The 17,172-nt window shown below is 27.2% G+C and overlaps 3 protein-coding genes across 3 annotated transcripts; 2 read left to right on the top strand and 1 right to left on the bottom strand.

The window, feature by feature from the left end:
• Positions 1 to 66: 66 nt before the first annotated feature.
• On the bottom strand, positions 67 to 1,262 carry LOC149495209 (protein BPS1, chloroplastic-like). The gene has a single exon (XM_089723133.1). The coding sequence runs from the start codon at positions 1,190 to 1,192 to the stop codon at positions 236 to 238; it is 957 nt and encodes a 318-aa protein (XP_089579259.1). The 5' UTR covers positions 1,193 to 1,262; the 3' UTR covers positions 67 to 235.
• Positions 1,263 to 7,598: 6,336 nt separating this feature from the next.
• LOC149495208 (serine carboxypeptidase-like 40) lies at positions 7,599 to 11,099 on the top strand. The gene is made up of 7 exons (XM_089723560.1): positions 7,599 to 8,018; positions 9,188 to 9,295; positions 9,410 to 9,684; positions 9,773 to 10,033; positions 10,147 to 10,358; positions 10,590 to 10,695; positions 10,787 to 11,099. Exons 1-7 carry the CDS (start codon positions 7,640 to 7,642, stop codon positions 10,940 to 10,942), a joined length of 1,497 nt encoding a protein of 498 aa, XP_089579686.1. The 5' UTR covers positions 7,599 to 7,639; the 3' UTR covers positions 10,943 to 11,099.
• Positions 11,100 to 14,127: 3,028 nt separating this feature from the next.
• LOC149495207 (serine carboxypeptidase-like 40) lies at positions 14,128 to 16,853 on the top strand. Its single transcript, XM_089722647.1, has 7 exons — positions 14,128 to 14,431; positions 14,598 to 14,705; positions 14,923 to 15,197; positions 15,367 to 15,630; positions 15,715 to 15,926; positions 16,487 to 16,592; positions 16,704 to 16,853. The coding sequence occupies exons 1-7, from the start codon at positions 14,194 to 14,196 to the stop codon at positions 16,851 to 16,853; spliced, it is 1,353 nt and encodes a 450-aa protein (XP_089578773.1). The 5' UTR covers positions 14,128 to 14,193.
• Positions 16,854 to 17,172: the final 319 nt, after the last annotated feature.

Genomic DNA, 17,172 nt, shown 5'->3' with positions numbered 1-17,172 from the left:
TCACATGTTCAATACCTAACTTTCTGAAATAAGATTAAGCAGACATTTCTTAACAGATCTCACAAATTTGAAGCTAATCAACAATTCATTTATTTCTTTATAATTTGCTTTGTAGCTTTTACAATCAATCCTAAAAATAAAAAAAAAAACAATCCTTTTTTCATTTTATAATCTATATACAGAAAATTTAAAAAACAAAAAGTTAATAGTACTTAGAAACTTACAAATCTTGTGATTATGGTTTTGTACTTCGAATTCCATTAAGCAAATCATTTCTCCCAACTAATACTTCATTAAAGAGACAATCCACCTCTTTTGTTAAGCTATCCAGAAGCTTCCCAATCATCCCCAATCTTGTCTGCAACTCCTCTGCTGCATTTCTACTGTTTCCACTGGCTATGGCAGCTGCAAGGCTAGCCGCTGCATCATTCAGCTCTTTAACTTCCTTTAACACACATCCTTTTTTCATTACAACTTCCAAAATAATTGAATCCAACTTAATTAAAGCAGGGTTAGATAAATTCCCTGCTAATTTTCTCATCTCCAAGAATCCCTTAGCATCACCACACAACCCACCAAACAAAACACTGCATACCCAAAATCCTACACTCCTTAGTTCCATCAAAGCTTGAAGAATAACCCATTCTTTATCTAAGCAAGATCTTTCTTCCTCAGCTTCCTTATATTCTTGGAATTTAAATTCCTTTCTTGGATTCTTGAACTCGATTGCCTTTAATCGTTCTCTTGCCAGAGAAGGTGAAGTCTTCACAAGACTCAGAGTATGAGATAAAGAAAGCTTAGCTTGTGCAAGATAAGACATTGAGGAACTGAATGAGTTGAGAAAATCAAGCAAGTTTAAACTATACTTGAAATATTCTTCACTTGTTTTGGCCTTCCATTTGCTCATATGATAGTCAATCTCCATAACTAGCTTTCCAAAGGCTTTATTGATCATGGGTAGAACATGAAAACATTTCTGAATCCATTCCAAGGATAGGTTCTCCAATCCATCCTCCTGTTTCCAATTCAGTGACAACTTGGTTACTAAACTTGAAATTTCGGATCGAAAAACCCTTAAAGGAGCTGATATATTATCAGCTTCTGCCTGATGGTGGTCGTAGTGGTGGTGATGGTGATGATAGTTCTCCAGTTTGGAATGTAATTTGGCAAATCTCTGTACCAGGAGTACCATTGAGAACTCAATAACAAAGGGAGGTTTGAAAGTTTGGTTTTTCTTAAGAAGTTTTAGGTGGTAGGTTGGCTTTTATACAAGTTTGAAATGTTTGTTTGTGTATTAAAATAAAATGGAAAACACTAGAAAAAGCAAAAATCAAAACCAATAATGTTTGTTGGAACACGATAAATCTGAAATAATATAATAAGTTACGCAATAGAAATAGTCATCTCTCAAATTCACTAATTCGAACTCGGACTAATCAGACCAAATATGATATAATCAACAAAAATAAAAATTTTTAAAATTCTTCCTACTTTCTTTTCTAATATATATGAATTATACTTATCACAAATATTACTATTTCAATAAAAAAATATTATTTTTATTAATTTAGTCCATTAGCGACGGGACCGCTTTATCCAAATGAATCATATGTTTCTATGGTCCATAGTAGAATTATTATTAAAGAATAAAAAACAAAAGAAAAGTGGTAGCAGTCAAATGTTCTTATCCATTTGTGAAAATTAATTCATTTCTTTAATTACACTTAAACACGTTATGTTATGTTAAGTGTGCAAAATAAAAAGGTGACCAAAAACCACACGCTTTGAGACAACTAGGCCCACTTGGAACTAAGCAAATGACCTACTTTTGCAAGCAACAGATTGGGAACAAAGATAAAAGGAAAGGGATATGTACTTTCATAATAATGCTAGCTAGCTGCAAATTTATGCATGGAGCTTCAAGTTGCTTGCAAAAAGAAACGTTTGCTTTGTTTAAGTTTTTATATTAAGAAATATTTTTATTCAATTTATAAGTAATAATTTTCACATTTTTTATTTTTTTTTATAAGTTTTAAATATATTTTTGTCAAAATATAAAATTAATAATATTATTTTTTTATCTCGATGTTTTCTCTTTATTCTCACCTTTATTTATACTAATTTTCAAATCGTACTTTGCAAATTATGTATATTTATTATTCATACTTGTGATTTATTATTTCTTAATAATAAATTTAAATTTAAATATGAGAATTCTTAATTGAATTTAAATATTACCCCTTAGTAATATTTATCTTTTTTTGTTAAATTTTGATATTAAATATCACTTTTTCTTACCTTTAATTTGTAACCCTGTCGAAGAATTCTAAATTTTTTATAAAAATAATAGAAAAATGTTACAATTAAATATAAAAATTACACGAAAGAATATTAAATTTTATATATAATAGAGTTTTATATCATAAATAATTCAATTTGGCGGGTTGCCACGTAGTACTAAACTATTTTATAGTTAATTAACTTTTTAAAAATGATTTTAGGCTTTTAGCCCAAATGCTGATGAGTAGTATAGCTGGCATAGCCTGTCAATACGGCCCACTGATTTTGGTCTACGGTTTGGGATCTCGCAGTCATAGAATAGAAGCAAATTGTTTTGATGAAATCAGGAAATGTAATAACATTTGACTTTTCCACGTCAAATTTCAATTTCCTGGTTTTCTTAGGGATTTTGGTCAACTATTAATTTATTAAAACTCATGTCTTTCGTCATTAATAAATTATAAATTATTATTTGTATCATTGATTTCATTTTTGTATCAAAAATATAGTAAGAAAATATAAAATTGTAGACATAATCTGTCCACTGAATTTACAATTTGTACAATGAATTGAGTATTTTAAGGAGTAATAAAAAATATTTTTTCAATATTACTTTTATTTTATATTAAATATAATAATTATTTTTAATTTTAAAATAAATGACAATTTCATCAAATTACTTTTAATTTTATTATAATTTAAAAAATTTAATTATTTATTTTTAATCTATATAAAAATCTTATACCATTTATATTTTGAAATAAATAACTGGACATTCGTTTTCGTCAAATTTGTCTTTGTGAGCCAACCCTTGACATAGTTGCACGTGAAACACCATTGCCCGTTGGTTGAAAAGAAAAGGTAGGAGGAAGCAGCATTTGCTTGAAAGCTACGCCCGCGTATGTTTCGTAGCTTCTGTTCTAATCCATCTGGCAACCATTAGGAACCAGCATTTTTTTTTTTGTTAGAGACGTTGCTCGTGTGGACTTCACTGCGAGAAAAAACGGTCAACAAATTCTTTTAAATTAATTTTTTTAAATAATTTAAGAAATAATTCCTCATCCAATGAGCTTCCACGATAAACATTAGTTAAACAAATAATTAACAATAAAAATTAATATAAACATTCCGACAATGCATTGATTCGCATTGATTCAGATTATAAGTGATCTCGATATCATAAGAATGTAAATATAATACGATATTTTCCCCTGTAAAAAATGTGAGTTGTCTTTAATTAAAGAAAATAATTGTCAACTTATATCGAAAAAAAATATCAATATAAAACTACAAATATAAATAAATTAAACTTTAAATCTAAGTTTGGAGAGGTGTCAGTGAACTTAATTGTCTATGCTTTGTAATAAAAAAAAAAAAAAAAAAAAAGAAAAAGTCAAAAGTCAAAAACATGAAAATTTCACTTGAGATAGAAACAAAAGTCCTTCCAAGAAAAACACTTCTACTAACTAATAACTTCTATGAAAGCTAAATAGGAGCAATGTGGAATACCGTTGCTTGTAAGACTCTTATTAAAATAAATATGCAATTTTTATGACCACACATGCATTTTTGCTTTAATTGACCAAACCCACTAAGAACATTCTGGATTGTTTCAATTTCAAAACCCAAAAACCCAAAAAAAAAAATAAATAAAAAAAAATTAAAAAAAAAGGAAAATGACAATTAACTTGGTGCATATACATTTTGTTAACTAAATATGTTGTCGTAGGTAACATGTAATATTTCCTTTTAAAAAATATTATCTATAGCATGATAAATTTTAAGCATATCATATGAATTGTGTCGGTAATACCACAAGATAATTTTCACCTCTATTTACAATTTTATTTTTATGATATATATCTTATCTTGTAATATATAATTTTTTTCAAATAGAGTTTGATTGATCTTTTCACTCCTCGAAAATAAGAATTTTTGCTAATTTAATGAGTAAAAAGAGGACTATCCTGCTGTGTAGCCATAATATTTTTTTATCTGTTGGGCCTCCCAATGAATATAAAAAAATGTATAAATTTTATTATGAGGCTATAGAATCTCTTTGATTAAAAAAAAAAAAAAACATTTAGATCCAATATGGAAAGGAACCTCATCTAAGTTTTTAGGAAGGTTTGATCCAAATTTTCTCTCTCTCCAATGCATTTGCTGTCATATATTTGAGGCTGTATATACTGAAGCCCAATGCTTCATCATGGGCCAGACAGAAAGATATTGAGAGTATGGATAATTACTAAATGTGCTAAACCCAAATTAAAATACAATTTTATTATTATTATTATTGTTATTTTATTTATTAATTGAATTTTAATGATTCAGGCCGTCAAATGGAGGAATCAAGATTAGTCCTGAATTGGCCGGTTCGAGTTGTAGGATTTTTTTTTGTTTGCGCGCGCATTAGACTACACTACAGGTGTATTCAGTCCATTGAATTCAATATATATTTTTTCCATATATATGTAAAGATTGATCACTCAATCTCTTATTTAAGGAACCAAATCTTTTTCATATTGACGAATCTCGGTTGATAAAAAAAAAAAAAAATTACAGTTTTAACCTCAATTTCAATATGGTTTTGGTGTTATGCATCTTTTTCCTCTAGAAAAAATATAATGAGAATTTGAAAAAAAAAATCATCAATTTTACTAATAAACAAAAAAAAAAAAAAGAATCATAAAGTTTAATAATAAGTCAACCTTAATAAATATAGAGAATTAAATAAATTTACAGGAGAAAAAGAAATCAATTTGTTTAGTAATTTGATATTACAAAATTAAAAATCTAAGAATAAGAAAAAATAAGGAATCCCAAATCTCAATAGATATAAAAAATTAAATATATTTATTAAAATAAAAAATTAATATATGTTAGTAACTAGAAATTAGAAAATTAAATTTTTAAAAAAAATTTAAGGAAAAAATAATTCTAAAATAATATATTTTTAATATTTATTTAGATGTGATCACTTGCTTCATCGATTTTGATAAATAAAATATAAAAACTTATTATTCGAGTTGAGCTTAATTGTCTAGTTGTGGCCTAATTAAGAATTTAGGCTAATTAAATTCCATTTTCACAAAAAACGAATCTTTGTCTCCTTAATTGGGTGATTCAATTTACATTTTTTGATTTGATTGTCTCTTTTTTTAAAATTAGTAGACTCGTATATACTTGAAATTTCATATATGGACATCCTAATTCCTACCTATCATTTTGTTAGAATTAATATAGAATATATAATTTTAAAATCAATTTGCAATTTCTCGATTTTTGCCTATTTTTCTAAAAAAATCAAGATTAAACCCACAAATAGAATATTCCATCTTCTTCTTGCTATTGTATTTTCTTGGTTTTGAGTGGTAGTTGCAATATTCCATTTCCAAGAATGAATGTATTTAATTAATATATCCAACAACTAAAATACGAAATTTGATTCCTTTACAAGATTTGATTTTAATTTATAATTACATTGCAATAAAAAAATATATATATATAAGGGAAGCTTCGTTGTATATATAGTTTGGTTCATTCACTTTTCATATTCTCTTGGACTTTATAGGATCATAAAATTGCTTATAATGTAATTTTTTATTGTAAATTACCGGTATCCAAATCCTGTTATCAGGGATCGACTAATACTATTTGGGGTTCAATCATAGTTAAGACTTTTCACCCTGTTCTGCTCGTATGTTTAGCGATGATTAAAACTGAAAGCTCTTCTCACATCCCAGCATACGTTGCCAACTGAGTTACAACTCATATGTTAGCTTATAATATTATTAGTAACCTAATTTTAATGCTCATTGCCACAAAATTAAAATTGTAAATACCTTTTATCTTCATTCGAATATTTATCTCATATTTATTCTTTTTATAGATAAAAAAGCCGATTTTTTAATGAAATATAAATAACCTAATTTAGTTCAAATTTAAAGTAAATTTCAAATTTATGCTAGAAATTTTAGAGTAATTTCAATTTTTTTTATTTATTCAATGTATTATTATTTATCGACTTTTACCTCTACATTCTGAAATGATTAACATCTCTTCATTTTATTAAAAAAAACCTCCTCATTTTATTAAAAAAATTATCAAATAAATCTTTTTTTTTCTGAAAAGATAAAATAAACTTTTGAATCTAGGATGTGACACATGAAGTTGATATTGAAATCTAAACTTTTGAAAATTTAAAATAAAATAAACATTGTACCAAGAAAAAGTAAAATATAAAATAATATTCTAAATAAAGTAAAATAAAATAATAAAAACATGGACAAATTAAAAATTATGAGAAGAACAGAAAGTCCAAACATGAAACTTCTAAAATAAATCAATCACGAATGTCACGATCTCGTAAGGAACACCAAAACCTATATGCATGTGCTCCTAATTGACCAATCACTATTTATGCAATATTCACATGGCATAACATGATTGGTTCGTCATAATAAAAATAAAATAAATTACTCAATAAGTATTCATTTGTATTTGCAGTATAAAAATTCCCCGAATTTAATGAATTCATGCCAATTCAATGATTGCTGAATCTTTTTTTATTATTATTTTTTTAATTTTCTTCATTTATTTTTGCCAAAAATCTCGTGGAAATATTTAAAATTTATACTATTTCAGCAAGATTTTTGGATCTAAATTCCATAATTAAGTCCAAGAATTATTAATATTTATCCTTTTTTTTATACATTTGATTTTTCTTCTTAATTTTATTTACATTTAATGGTTTGTTTTGTAGGGAGAGAAGGAAATGAAATGCATTTCTATCACTACAAGAAAAAAATAAGTTAGCGACAAAAATTTTATGGCTAATTGAAAATATTTTTCCTTCCAACCAAACACAATTTAGAAATCATTTAGGTATTTATAATTGTTATATTCCAACCTAACACATCCAAAAAATCAAATTACTAAAATAAATATACTTCAAATATGGTATTATATTAATCAAATTTTTTATAAAAATATATTTGATACACTAATTTATATTATAAAAATTCATTATATATAAAGTCATTTCAAAAAAAAAAAAAAAACATTTGAAAATAAACACCTTTTTTTTAAAATTGTATTCAGATAAATTAATATGGTTATTGTTAATTTATTTGATATTTTATTTGGATAAATTGAGTTATGTATTTGATATTTTATTTGGATAAATTGAGTTATGGATGATGTATTTTGACTTATCTAATATAATTTTAAATTAAAATAATTAATAAATAAATCCACCAGGAGGGGCATTGTAGACATTTATGTTAAACATTTTCACATATAAAAACCCTTCACCAGGCTCTCCACATTGGTGTGGCTGGATATTATTATACCAAAAATGAAGAACAAGTTTGTTCTTGCTTTCTTTCTCATTCTTTCGTTCTTTCTTGTTCAAATCTATGGCAGAAAGAAGCAAACAGAAGCACTTAGCCATCTCTCCAATGCCAAGTTCAGAGGCAATTCTGGAATAGACATGAGTCATTTTAAGGCAGTTGAACTTGTAAATTCTAAATCCAAGATTCATTATCATCCTGATGATATTGGCTCGAAAGAGAATGACAGAATTGTGAGATTGCCTGGACAACCTAATGTAAGATTCTCTCAGTACGGTGGTTATGTCACCGTCGATAAGTCCGCCGGCCGGGCTTTTTACTATTATTTTGTCGAAGCTCAGCACTCCAAGGACTCTTTGCCTCTTCTTCTCTGGCTTAATGGAGGTATTACTAATTTCTCTTAATTAATTATTTTCTTAGTTCAGTTTTTTTTTTTTTTTTTTCCTTCAAAATATTTGGAATCCTTTTGGATAGGAATGATAGGAATCTCTCCTGTTCTTTTGGGTGGTTGCTTTTACAAGAAAGAAAGAATATACCATTCAAAAATATCTCGAAAGCGATGTAAAATGGAAAAAACTTACTTATATCAAATCATTAATTTATTTATTGGCATGAATATATAAAGGGGATCATTCGGAGAGTTTGATTCGAATTGAAATTCTCGTCAGTGTATTTATTACTGCATTATGTATGTTTTTTTATCCGAAAGTATTTTTTATATAAAATATTTGGAATTTTAATCATTATTTTTGGCAGTTTTCTAAGAAAAAAAAAAACAGAAGATAATTATTGCACATACACTAGCTATTATTCCATGCAATAATTCTACTCACTAGAGCCCACACTTTTGTTTGTCAATTTCTTTTCTGCTTAGGCTATAGCTAATTATTAGAAGAATATTATAATCACATTGCAATTATAAATTTTTGGTTAGTTACAAAAAGTAATTTTTGTTTAATTTTCTTTTTACAATTAATATTATATGATGAATCATCTACCAAAAAAGTATTAACCCACCTCTTTTCTTTCCTTAAAATAATAATAAGAAGAAAAATAAAAAAATTGTAACCCCACATGGCCAATTGGAATGTTGCCACCAAATCTTGGGTTCCAATCCCATGCTTCACTCCTATGCAAGATTTAATTTAATTAAACTAATGGTGGTTGGGAATACTATAATCTATCATCATTAAGCATTAATGTATTCCATTAAACTCATACATTATAGGGACATAAGAACATTTGATTTGATCTTTGATGATATAATGTATTTGTCATTTTGTTTTAGTTTGATGGTGATGTTAATAAATTTTATATTTTTAATATATTTGATCAGGAAAAAAATCTTACCAGTCCGGGTTTATTTTTTAAAAAGTGTTTCGATTTGATTCCAAGTGTAATCCTGTTTCAATAAGAATCTTTTGTCTCATTGGTTTGGATCTGGTTTAAGTAAGTTTTTCCCTGTGATCAAAGCGAATGTTTGAAAAAAAAAAAAAAAAAAAACATATAACCAACTCCAAAGATTTATTTATTTATTTTTTTAATTTTTACAGGCCCTGGTTGCTCCTCTTTGGCTTATGGGGCTATGCAAGAACTTGGACCATTTCGTGTACACAGTGATGGCAAAACTCTTTACAAAAATAGATACTCATGGAATTACGGTACATAGCATTCTTCTCAATAAATAAATGTAAATATTTGTAGAAAAATATCTAATTTTGCGGAACAGGACCTTAGTATAATGTAAGATCTTGATTTTCCCTTTTGTTTTTCAGCTGCAAATGTTTTGTTTCTTGAATCGCCTGCTGGAGTTGGTTTTTCATACTCTAATAGGACATCGGATTATGATAACAATGGAGACAAAAAAACAGCAGAGGATAATTATATATTCTTGGTAAATTGGCTGAAGAGATTTCCTGAATACAAAGATAGAGATTTCTACATTTCTGGAGAGAGCTATGCAGGGCATTATGTTCCACAACTTGCACATACTATTCTTTACAATAACAAAAAGGCCAAAAAAACTATTATCAACCTTAAGGGTATTTTAGTAAGTTTCTTTTTCTCCCAAGTAATCATTGATACATATATAATTATGTTCTTGAAATTAATAATGATGTTCTTGTAAAAAATTGCAGATTGGGAATGCAGTGATTAATGACGAAACTGATAATATAGGAATGTATGACTACTTTGCTGGACATGCCCTAGTTTCAAATGATGCTGTCAACAATATTAAGAAGCATTGCGACTTCTCCCCCAATGCCACAACTCAGTCTGCTACTTGCATTTCAGCTAATAATCAAATTGAAAGAGACATTTCTCATCTTGATATATACAACATTTATGCTCCTCTTTGCTTCAGTCCAACTACCACAGCCAAACCCAAGATTGCTTCAGTAAGTAAATTATTATTAGTGTTTGTAATTTTTTTTTTGGTCTATGGAAAATAATTGTTTTGTTGTAAAAAGAGGTTTGATGTAATAATTGTATGATTAATTTTGTATTGCAGTTGGAGAATTTTGATCCATGCAGTGATTATTATGTGTATGCATATTTGAATACACCTGAAGTGCAAGAAGCTATGCATGCCAATGTAACAAAACTTAAACATGATTGGGAGCCCTGCAGTGACGTCATCAGCCAATGGTTAGATAGCTCTGCTACTGTTCTTCCACTTCTACAAGAGTTCATGGCCAATGGACTTCGTGTCTGGATATATAGGTAAGTTGGTTAATCATTGCTAAGTGTGTGCTTTTTGAGTAATGATAAAATTATTCGAATAGTGACCTGAAAGTTATGGATGCGAAACGCGCAAAAACTTTAACCTGAAAGGTCAAGGGTTCGACATATGCAAAAGCATAATAAAATTACTCTAATTCGTAACCCAAATATCATGGGTTCAAGTTGGGTCACTTTATTTAATGATGCAAATCTTTATCGGTTGTTATGCAGTGGGGATACAGATGGAAGAGTACCTTTTACTTCAACTATATATTCTATTGATAAGTTGAATCTTCCTATCAAAACTGAATGGCATCCTTGGTACCTCAAAGGAGAGGTATAAGCAATTTTTTCTTTTTGGTATTTATCAAAAGTATTCAAAAAAAGTAGCATAATTTTTTCTTTTTGGGTATTTTTCTTTTTCGAAGGTTGGAGGATATACACAAGTTTACAAGGGAGATTTAACATTTGCTACAGTTAGAGGGGCAGGGCATGAAGTTCCAAGCTTTCAACCTCTTAGAGCACTTTCACTAATTAAACACTTTGTCGATGGCACACCTTTGCCTGATACTAAAAGATATTAGCTTTAAATTTGATTTATCATTCCTTAATTAGGAGATGGCAGTTAATTTTTTTAGGGTTTAGAATATTTGTTATTTCTTGGATTGTAATTAATTTCAGAATTTGTCAATTTGTTACTATCTTCAAATATTAGATATCTTTATCTGCCAATTTTAGAAAGTACTCTTCCAATTATATTAGATTCATAAATTGTAACCGATATCATAATTTTTAAATTTTTGCATTTTGAATTATGATAATTGATTGAATTATCATGGGAATACTTAATAAATAATTATTAAATTATAAATAATTTACAACTACATTTGCACAAGATAAAATATATATAAAAAATACATATCCAATATTATTCCACCTTATAACAAACAAACAAATAACACGAAAAAAAAAAAAAAAAAACAATTAACACCTTACAAAGAGGAAAATAAAGTTTCCATAACATAATATTTTTCTTTGGAAAAGGCAAATGAGTAAAACTCACTTAAAGGGTCTTAATGACAAAACCAAGAACTTCCATTTGCTTTTCTTGTAGTTCTTCCTTGATATCATTGAATTAAGACGTTTGTTTTTTGAAAATAATTTATCTTTGGATTGAATAAATTTTTCAAAAGATATATTTTCCTTGTTTGATTGTAATATTGAAAATTAATTTAAAATATTAAATTCTTTAACTCATAAGACCACAAAAATATTAATAATAATAGAAATTTTAAAAATTTTTATTCTCAAATATGAGAAAAATGCAAAAAAGATAAATTATGAAAGCTAATGGTGGTGGCCGATAGTTGGTGGCGAACGGTAACCGGTGGTAATGACTATAAATAATTAATAAATTAAAAAAATATGGATATATAAGGTTATCATAAGTTTGACAATATCTGGAAAATGTTCTCTCTAAAAATTGGAAAGTCAATTTCTTTAAAAATGAGTAAAATATTTTTCATTGACTTATTTTTCTGAATGCCTCAAACAACGGAAAATCATGAAAAATATTTTCCTTTAAGTTATTTTATAGAAAAAATAGAGCCTAATAGCCCATTTAAAACAAATGAATCATGATTGTAGAATTCATTTATAAATGAATTCTAAGTAAAATTCATTTAGAAATGAATTTTTCATGTTTGGTATGCTACAATTTAAAATAAGGAATTCAATTGAATTTCACAAAATTATGTTTGGAATAAATTCTTAAATAAAAATTCATTTGTCTTTATTTCTTATAACACCCTTGACATAGCAATTTAACAAAAATAAATAAAAAACACCAATTATATTTATTATGTACAATATAATAACTTGTCATTTTTTTATTAAAATATAAATAATAAATTTCATATAAATAAGTACAATATTCCATGCTAATTAATTAATTGTATAAGCAGTAATATTAATCATAAGAATTATTTTTAATTGATGTAAAAAATTTTGTTGATTTAAGAAATTAATTTGGAAACTAAAAAATATTAAAAATGCTACTATTATTTTTAATTGCATTTGAAAACAATTGTTGTTGTTGATACTCTGTTTTTATAGTTTCATAATAATAATAACTAAAATTATTACTATACTTAAAAAAAAGGAGAAAAAAAAAATATAACCTAACGTTATTATTGGATTAAAAAAATATTTTTACAGTTTGGAATTTTCCAAAGAAGTATACAAAAAAGGAAAAAAAAAGGTAAAATAATTGAGTTCATAGTGGAGGGTAATTTTATCAATAAATATTTTATGGTCAATTTTAAGTTAGTCCTATCCAATTCCATAGAATTCAATTTGTGGAATTCAAATTAATCTGTATTTTTTTTGATTCTAAACACAAAATTTTAAATTTTCAAATACATTCCACAAAATTTTGTGAAATTCATTTATTCCAAATCGCTTTTAAATATTAATTTGCAAATTGTGCTGGATTTGGGTGTCTAGGTGTATAATAAGTGATTCTTTTCTTCTATTTCTTAATTGGTATCATTGAATTAAATATTTGATTTGCAAATTCTCTGGATTTTGGATTCTTGAAAATCTGGGTGTACTAGTAGTGATGAATATATTTAATATTGATTGAATTAAAAAAAAGGAGTAAATGCATTGGTCAAATGAGTCAAGTGTTTGATATGGAAAAATTAAGCTGTAAGTGAATATAAATTTAGGAACGGTGTATGGATATACGGTAATAGTAGTAAGTAGTTTTTAAAATTTAAACAGTTAATAATTAATTAATAATATATCAACTAAATTAGGAAATTAGAAAATAAAATTCTTTTAAAACACTCTCTTGATCACATATATATGTAACTATAGAAACTTGCTTAAATCAGATCTATAACCTTTACGTATAGACCAAATTGATGAAAATAAAAATTTTAAACAATTGTTCTAGTTTATTTTTTTTATCATTTTTATTATTTAATATATCAAAGCCATAGCAAGGGAAAATAAAAGTCCAACATCTTATATGGAAAAATAAAGCTGTATATTTTGACAATGACTCGTTTTGGAAAATAGGTTTTCTTTCCTTTTTTTTTTTTATTTGTTTCAAATTATAGTTATTTTCTTTTTTGAAAATATAACTAATTTCTTTATATACTCTTATTTAATAGTCCTATTATTAAAATTTTTCTCGCTTAATTCTTTATTTGAAGTGATTTCTAAAATTATCAATAAGATTCTGATTGGATCGGTAAATGATCTCGATCTCCATAAAGACGATAATACAAGTTCGATTTTCTGAAAACTCAATTTGCAAGAAGAATTAAAAACTTTTACCCTCTATTACCCAGGGGCTGATGAAAATTACACTACCGGATTATACTAGAAAAGAAAATGATATCTAATATTACAATAGAGGTATATCAAGAGAAATATAGGTCAAATTTATTATTTAAAAATATTAATTACATTTAATTAGTTTGTGAGAAAATAGAAACAAGCATAATTTTATAAGATGGAGGGAATAATAACTAATATTGATCTAAATTAGGAAATCAGAAAACAAAATCCTTCTATTCTATAGATACTTTCTCTCCATTGCACAAACACACACCCCTATACTTATATAAACACATAATTTGGATTCAAGAAACAAAAATCCAAAAAATCAAAAACCCTAAAAACTTTTCCTGCAATGGGGAAAAACCCATGTTTGATATTCCTGTTCTTTTTCATTTTTTCTTATTTAACATCTCAGAGCCATAGTAAAAGGCAAAGTGAAGTTCTTGGGAATCTTTACAAATCCAAGCTTAATGGGAATTCTGGTATGGACACAAGCAATTTTAGGACAATTGATTCTATTATTACTATAAATCAAGAAAATGGAAAAGATAAAGAAAAAGATAGGATCAAAAGATTGCCTGGCCAACCTCAAGTTAAGTTTTCACAATATGGAGGTTATGTTACTGTGGATAAGTTAGCTGGAAAAGCCTTATATTATTATTTTGCTGAAGCTAGAGAAAGTTCTAAGAACTCTTTGCCTCTTCTTCTGTGGCTAAATGGAGGTATTTAATATATTCTTTTTCCATTTTTCTCCCTTTTGTGTTCTAAATTTATTTATTTCCTGAAAATAGTATTCTTTTTATTATTATTATTATTAATGTTAAATTTTCAATTTAAATGTATAATATTACTGTCTATTATTTAAAGCAATCATTAATATTTTTACAGGCCCTGGTTGTTCATCTTTGGCTTATGGGTTGATGCAAGAGCTTGGACCATTTCGAGTATATAGTGATGGCAAAACACTTTACAAGAACAGATTTTCATGGAATAATGGTAATTCTTTAATTATTTTACTTTTGAAATAACTTAAAGAACTGGATTATCTGTTTATTATAATAATAATATTTATAAAAAATAATGAATTCCCTCTGAAAAATTAATTTTCAAAATTTAAATTAATAGTGTGCCAACAATTACATTTCTCATGCACATTTCAATAAATCTTTTTGGGCATATTTTAATTTTTAATTTTTCTTTTTTTTTTTTTCAGTTGCAAATGTTCTGTTTGTGGAGTCTCCTGTTGGAGTAGGCTTTTCATACTCAAACAGGACATCAGATTATGAGAATTCTGGCGACAGACATACAGCAACAGAAAATTATTTGTTTTTGGTAAATTGGCTTCAAAGATTTCCAGAATATAAAGGAAGAGATTTCTACATTTCTGGAGAAAGCTATGCAGGCCATTATGTTCCTCAGCTTGCACATACCATCCTTTACTACAACAAGAAGGCCAACAAAACCATTATCAACCTCAAAGGAATTGCAGTATGTGCCTTTCTAACATATAAAACATAAGTTTACTTGGAAAAACGGTATTTTATACTGGAAAAGTGGAAACGTTTCCGAAACATAAAACGTTCATGGCTAGAAGTTTCCGTGCATATAAATTATTGAAATTGAAGCTAACCGTATGTTTATATCTGTGAAAATGCAGATTGGAAATGCAGTGATAAATGATGAAACAGATACTCTAGGAATGTATACTTTCTTTACAACCCATGTTTTATCTTCACCAAAAACACTGCAAAAAATAAAAAAACACTGTAATTTCTCACCTAAGTATATCAACCATCCGTCCAAAGAGTGCAGAGAAGCTACTGAGAAGGCTGACAAATATTCTCAAGCAGTTGACATTTATAACATTTATGCTCCTTTGTGCTTTGATGAGAATATCACAGCTTACCCCAAGAAGGCTTCAGTAAGTTGATTAACACAATTTTTTTATAGATGCAGAAAGGTGATTTTATATATATAACTAAAATTTGTTTGTTTTATTTTGCAGCTGGATAATTTTGATCCATGCAGTGACTATTATGTGCATGCTTATTTCAATAGGGCTAATGTGCAAGAAGCTTTGCATGCCAATGTCACTAAGCTTGATCATGATTGGGAACCATGTAGTGATATTATTGATAGGTGGACAGATAGCCCTTCAACAATTCTTCCCTTGCTCAAGGAGTTCATGGAAAATGGAGTAAGAATCCTGGTTTATAGGTCAGTCTCATAAGAAAAAGAAAAAAAAAAAAACATATTATATCCCCTAACTAAAACTTGTTTTTTATTAGATAAGATTATATTCTAAGATGTATGGAAACTCCAAATTAATTAGGCGTTTTTGCATTTCCCAGTTTGTTTCATTTTAGTTTCCATGATACATAGATTATATCTTAAAACTTTTTGGGCAAAAACTTTTTAAATAGATTTAGTGTTTTGATCAGTTAAAATGCTAAATGCTATTATTTTTATAATTTTTTGTAACATAACGTTTGAATTAGTTTTTACAGGTTAAAATAGCGTTTTATAAAATGTTAAAAGCTAAACATTCAGTGAATTAACTTTTTATGGAAAACTATCAACAACTACTAAAACAATTAATCTTGCCGGACAGAACTTAGATTGTTATAATCAATCAAGGGTTGAAGAGCTAAACACTAACTGTCAGGAATGCAGTATTTAATGTAATTATCCTAAATAAAAATAAATTTAGGGTAACAAAAAGAAACACTCAACAAGCTAATGAATAACTGTTATTTTAAAAACATTTTACCATGCAGTGGTGATACGGATGGAAGAGTACCTGTTACTTCTACTCAATACTCACTCGCAAAGTTGAAGCTTCCTATTAAAACTGAATGGTACCCTTGGTACCTTAATGGGGAGGTAAATTAATTATTTATTAAAATTTAATTAATTATATAATTTATAAATTGTAAATTGTAATAAAGAAATTGAAATAAATGTTTTTCCTGTGGATGAATGTTTGTGTTTCAGGTTGGTGGGTATACTGAGATTTATAAAGGAGACCTTACTTTTGCTACTGTGAGAGGGGCTGGACATGAAGTGCCTGCCTTTCAGCCTGCAAGAGCACTCTCACTTATTCACCACTTTCTTCTTGGCAAACCTCTTCCAAAAATTTCATAATCTATGTACCTCAATTTTATTATATTTATTAGAATTTTATTGTGTTAATTTGTTATAAACAATAGCCAAATTATTAGGCTTAAGTTTATTGAATTTATGCGCAATAAGCCGTAATAGAGTGATGGTAAATGGATATACAACTTGACTATAAATCATGGTTCAAATTTCCCTCCTCAAAGCAAAAGAAAAGAAAATAAATTATTATTATGTTTTGAAACATACAGATTCTTTTGATGTAATTTTTTTCATTCAGAATCAGATTTTGCTCCATAAAGCCACATTGCCAGTATAGTTACTTATAAAAACTCAAATTCACTCG

The sequence above is a fragment of the Jatropha curcas genome, chromosome 6, assembly GCF_041381405.1.
Source record: "Jatropha curcas cultivar XTBG-Jc1 chromosome 6, XTBG_Jcur_1.0, whole genome shotgun sequence".
In the NCBI taxonomy this organism is placed as follows: domain Eukaryota; kingdom Viridiplantae; phylum Streptophyta; class Magnoliopsida; order Malpighiales; family Euphorbiaceae; genus Jatropha; species Jatropha curcas.
Note: the sequence above shows the minus strand (reverse complement) of the source record. Positions and strands in the feature narration are given on the sequence as shown.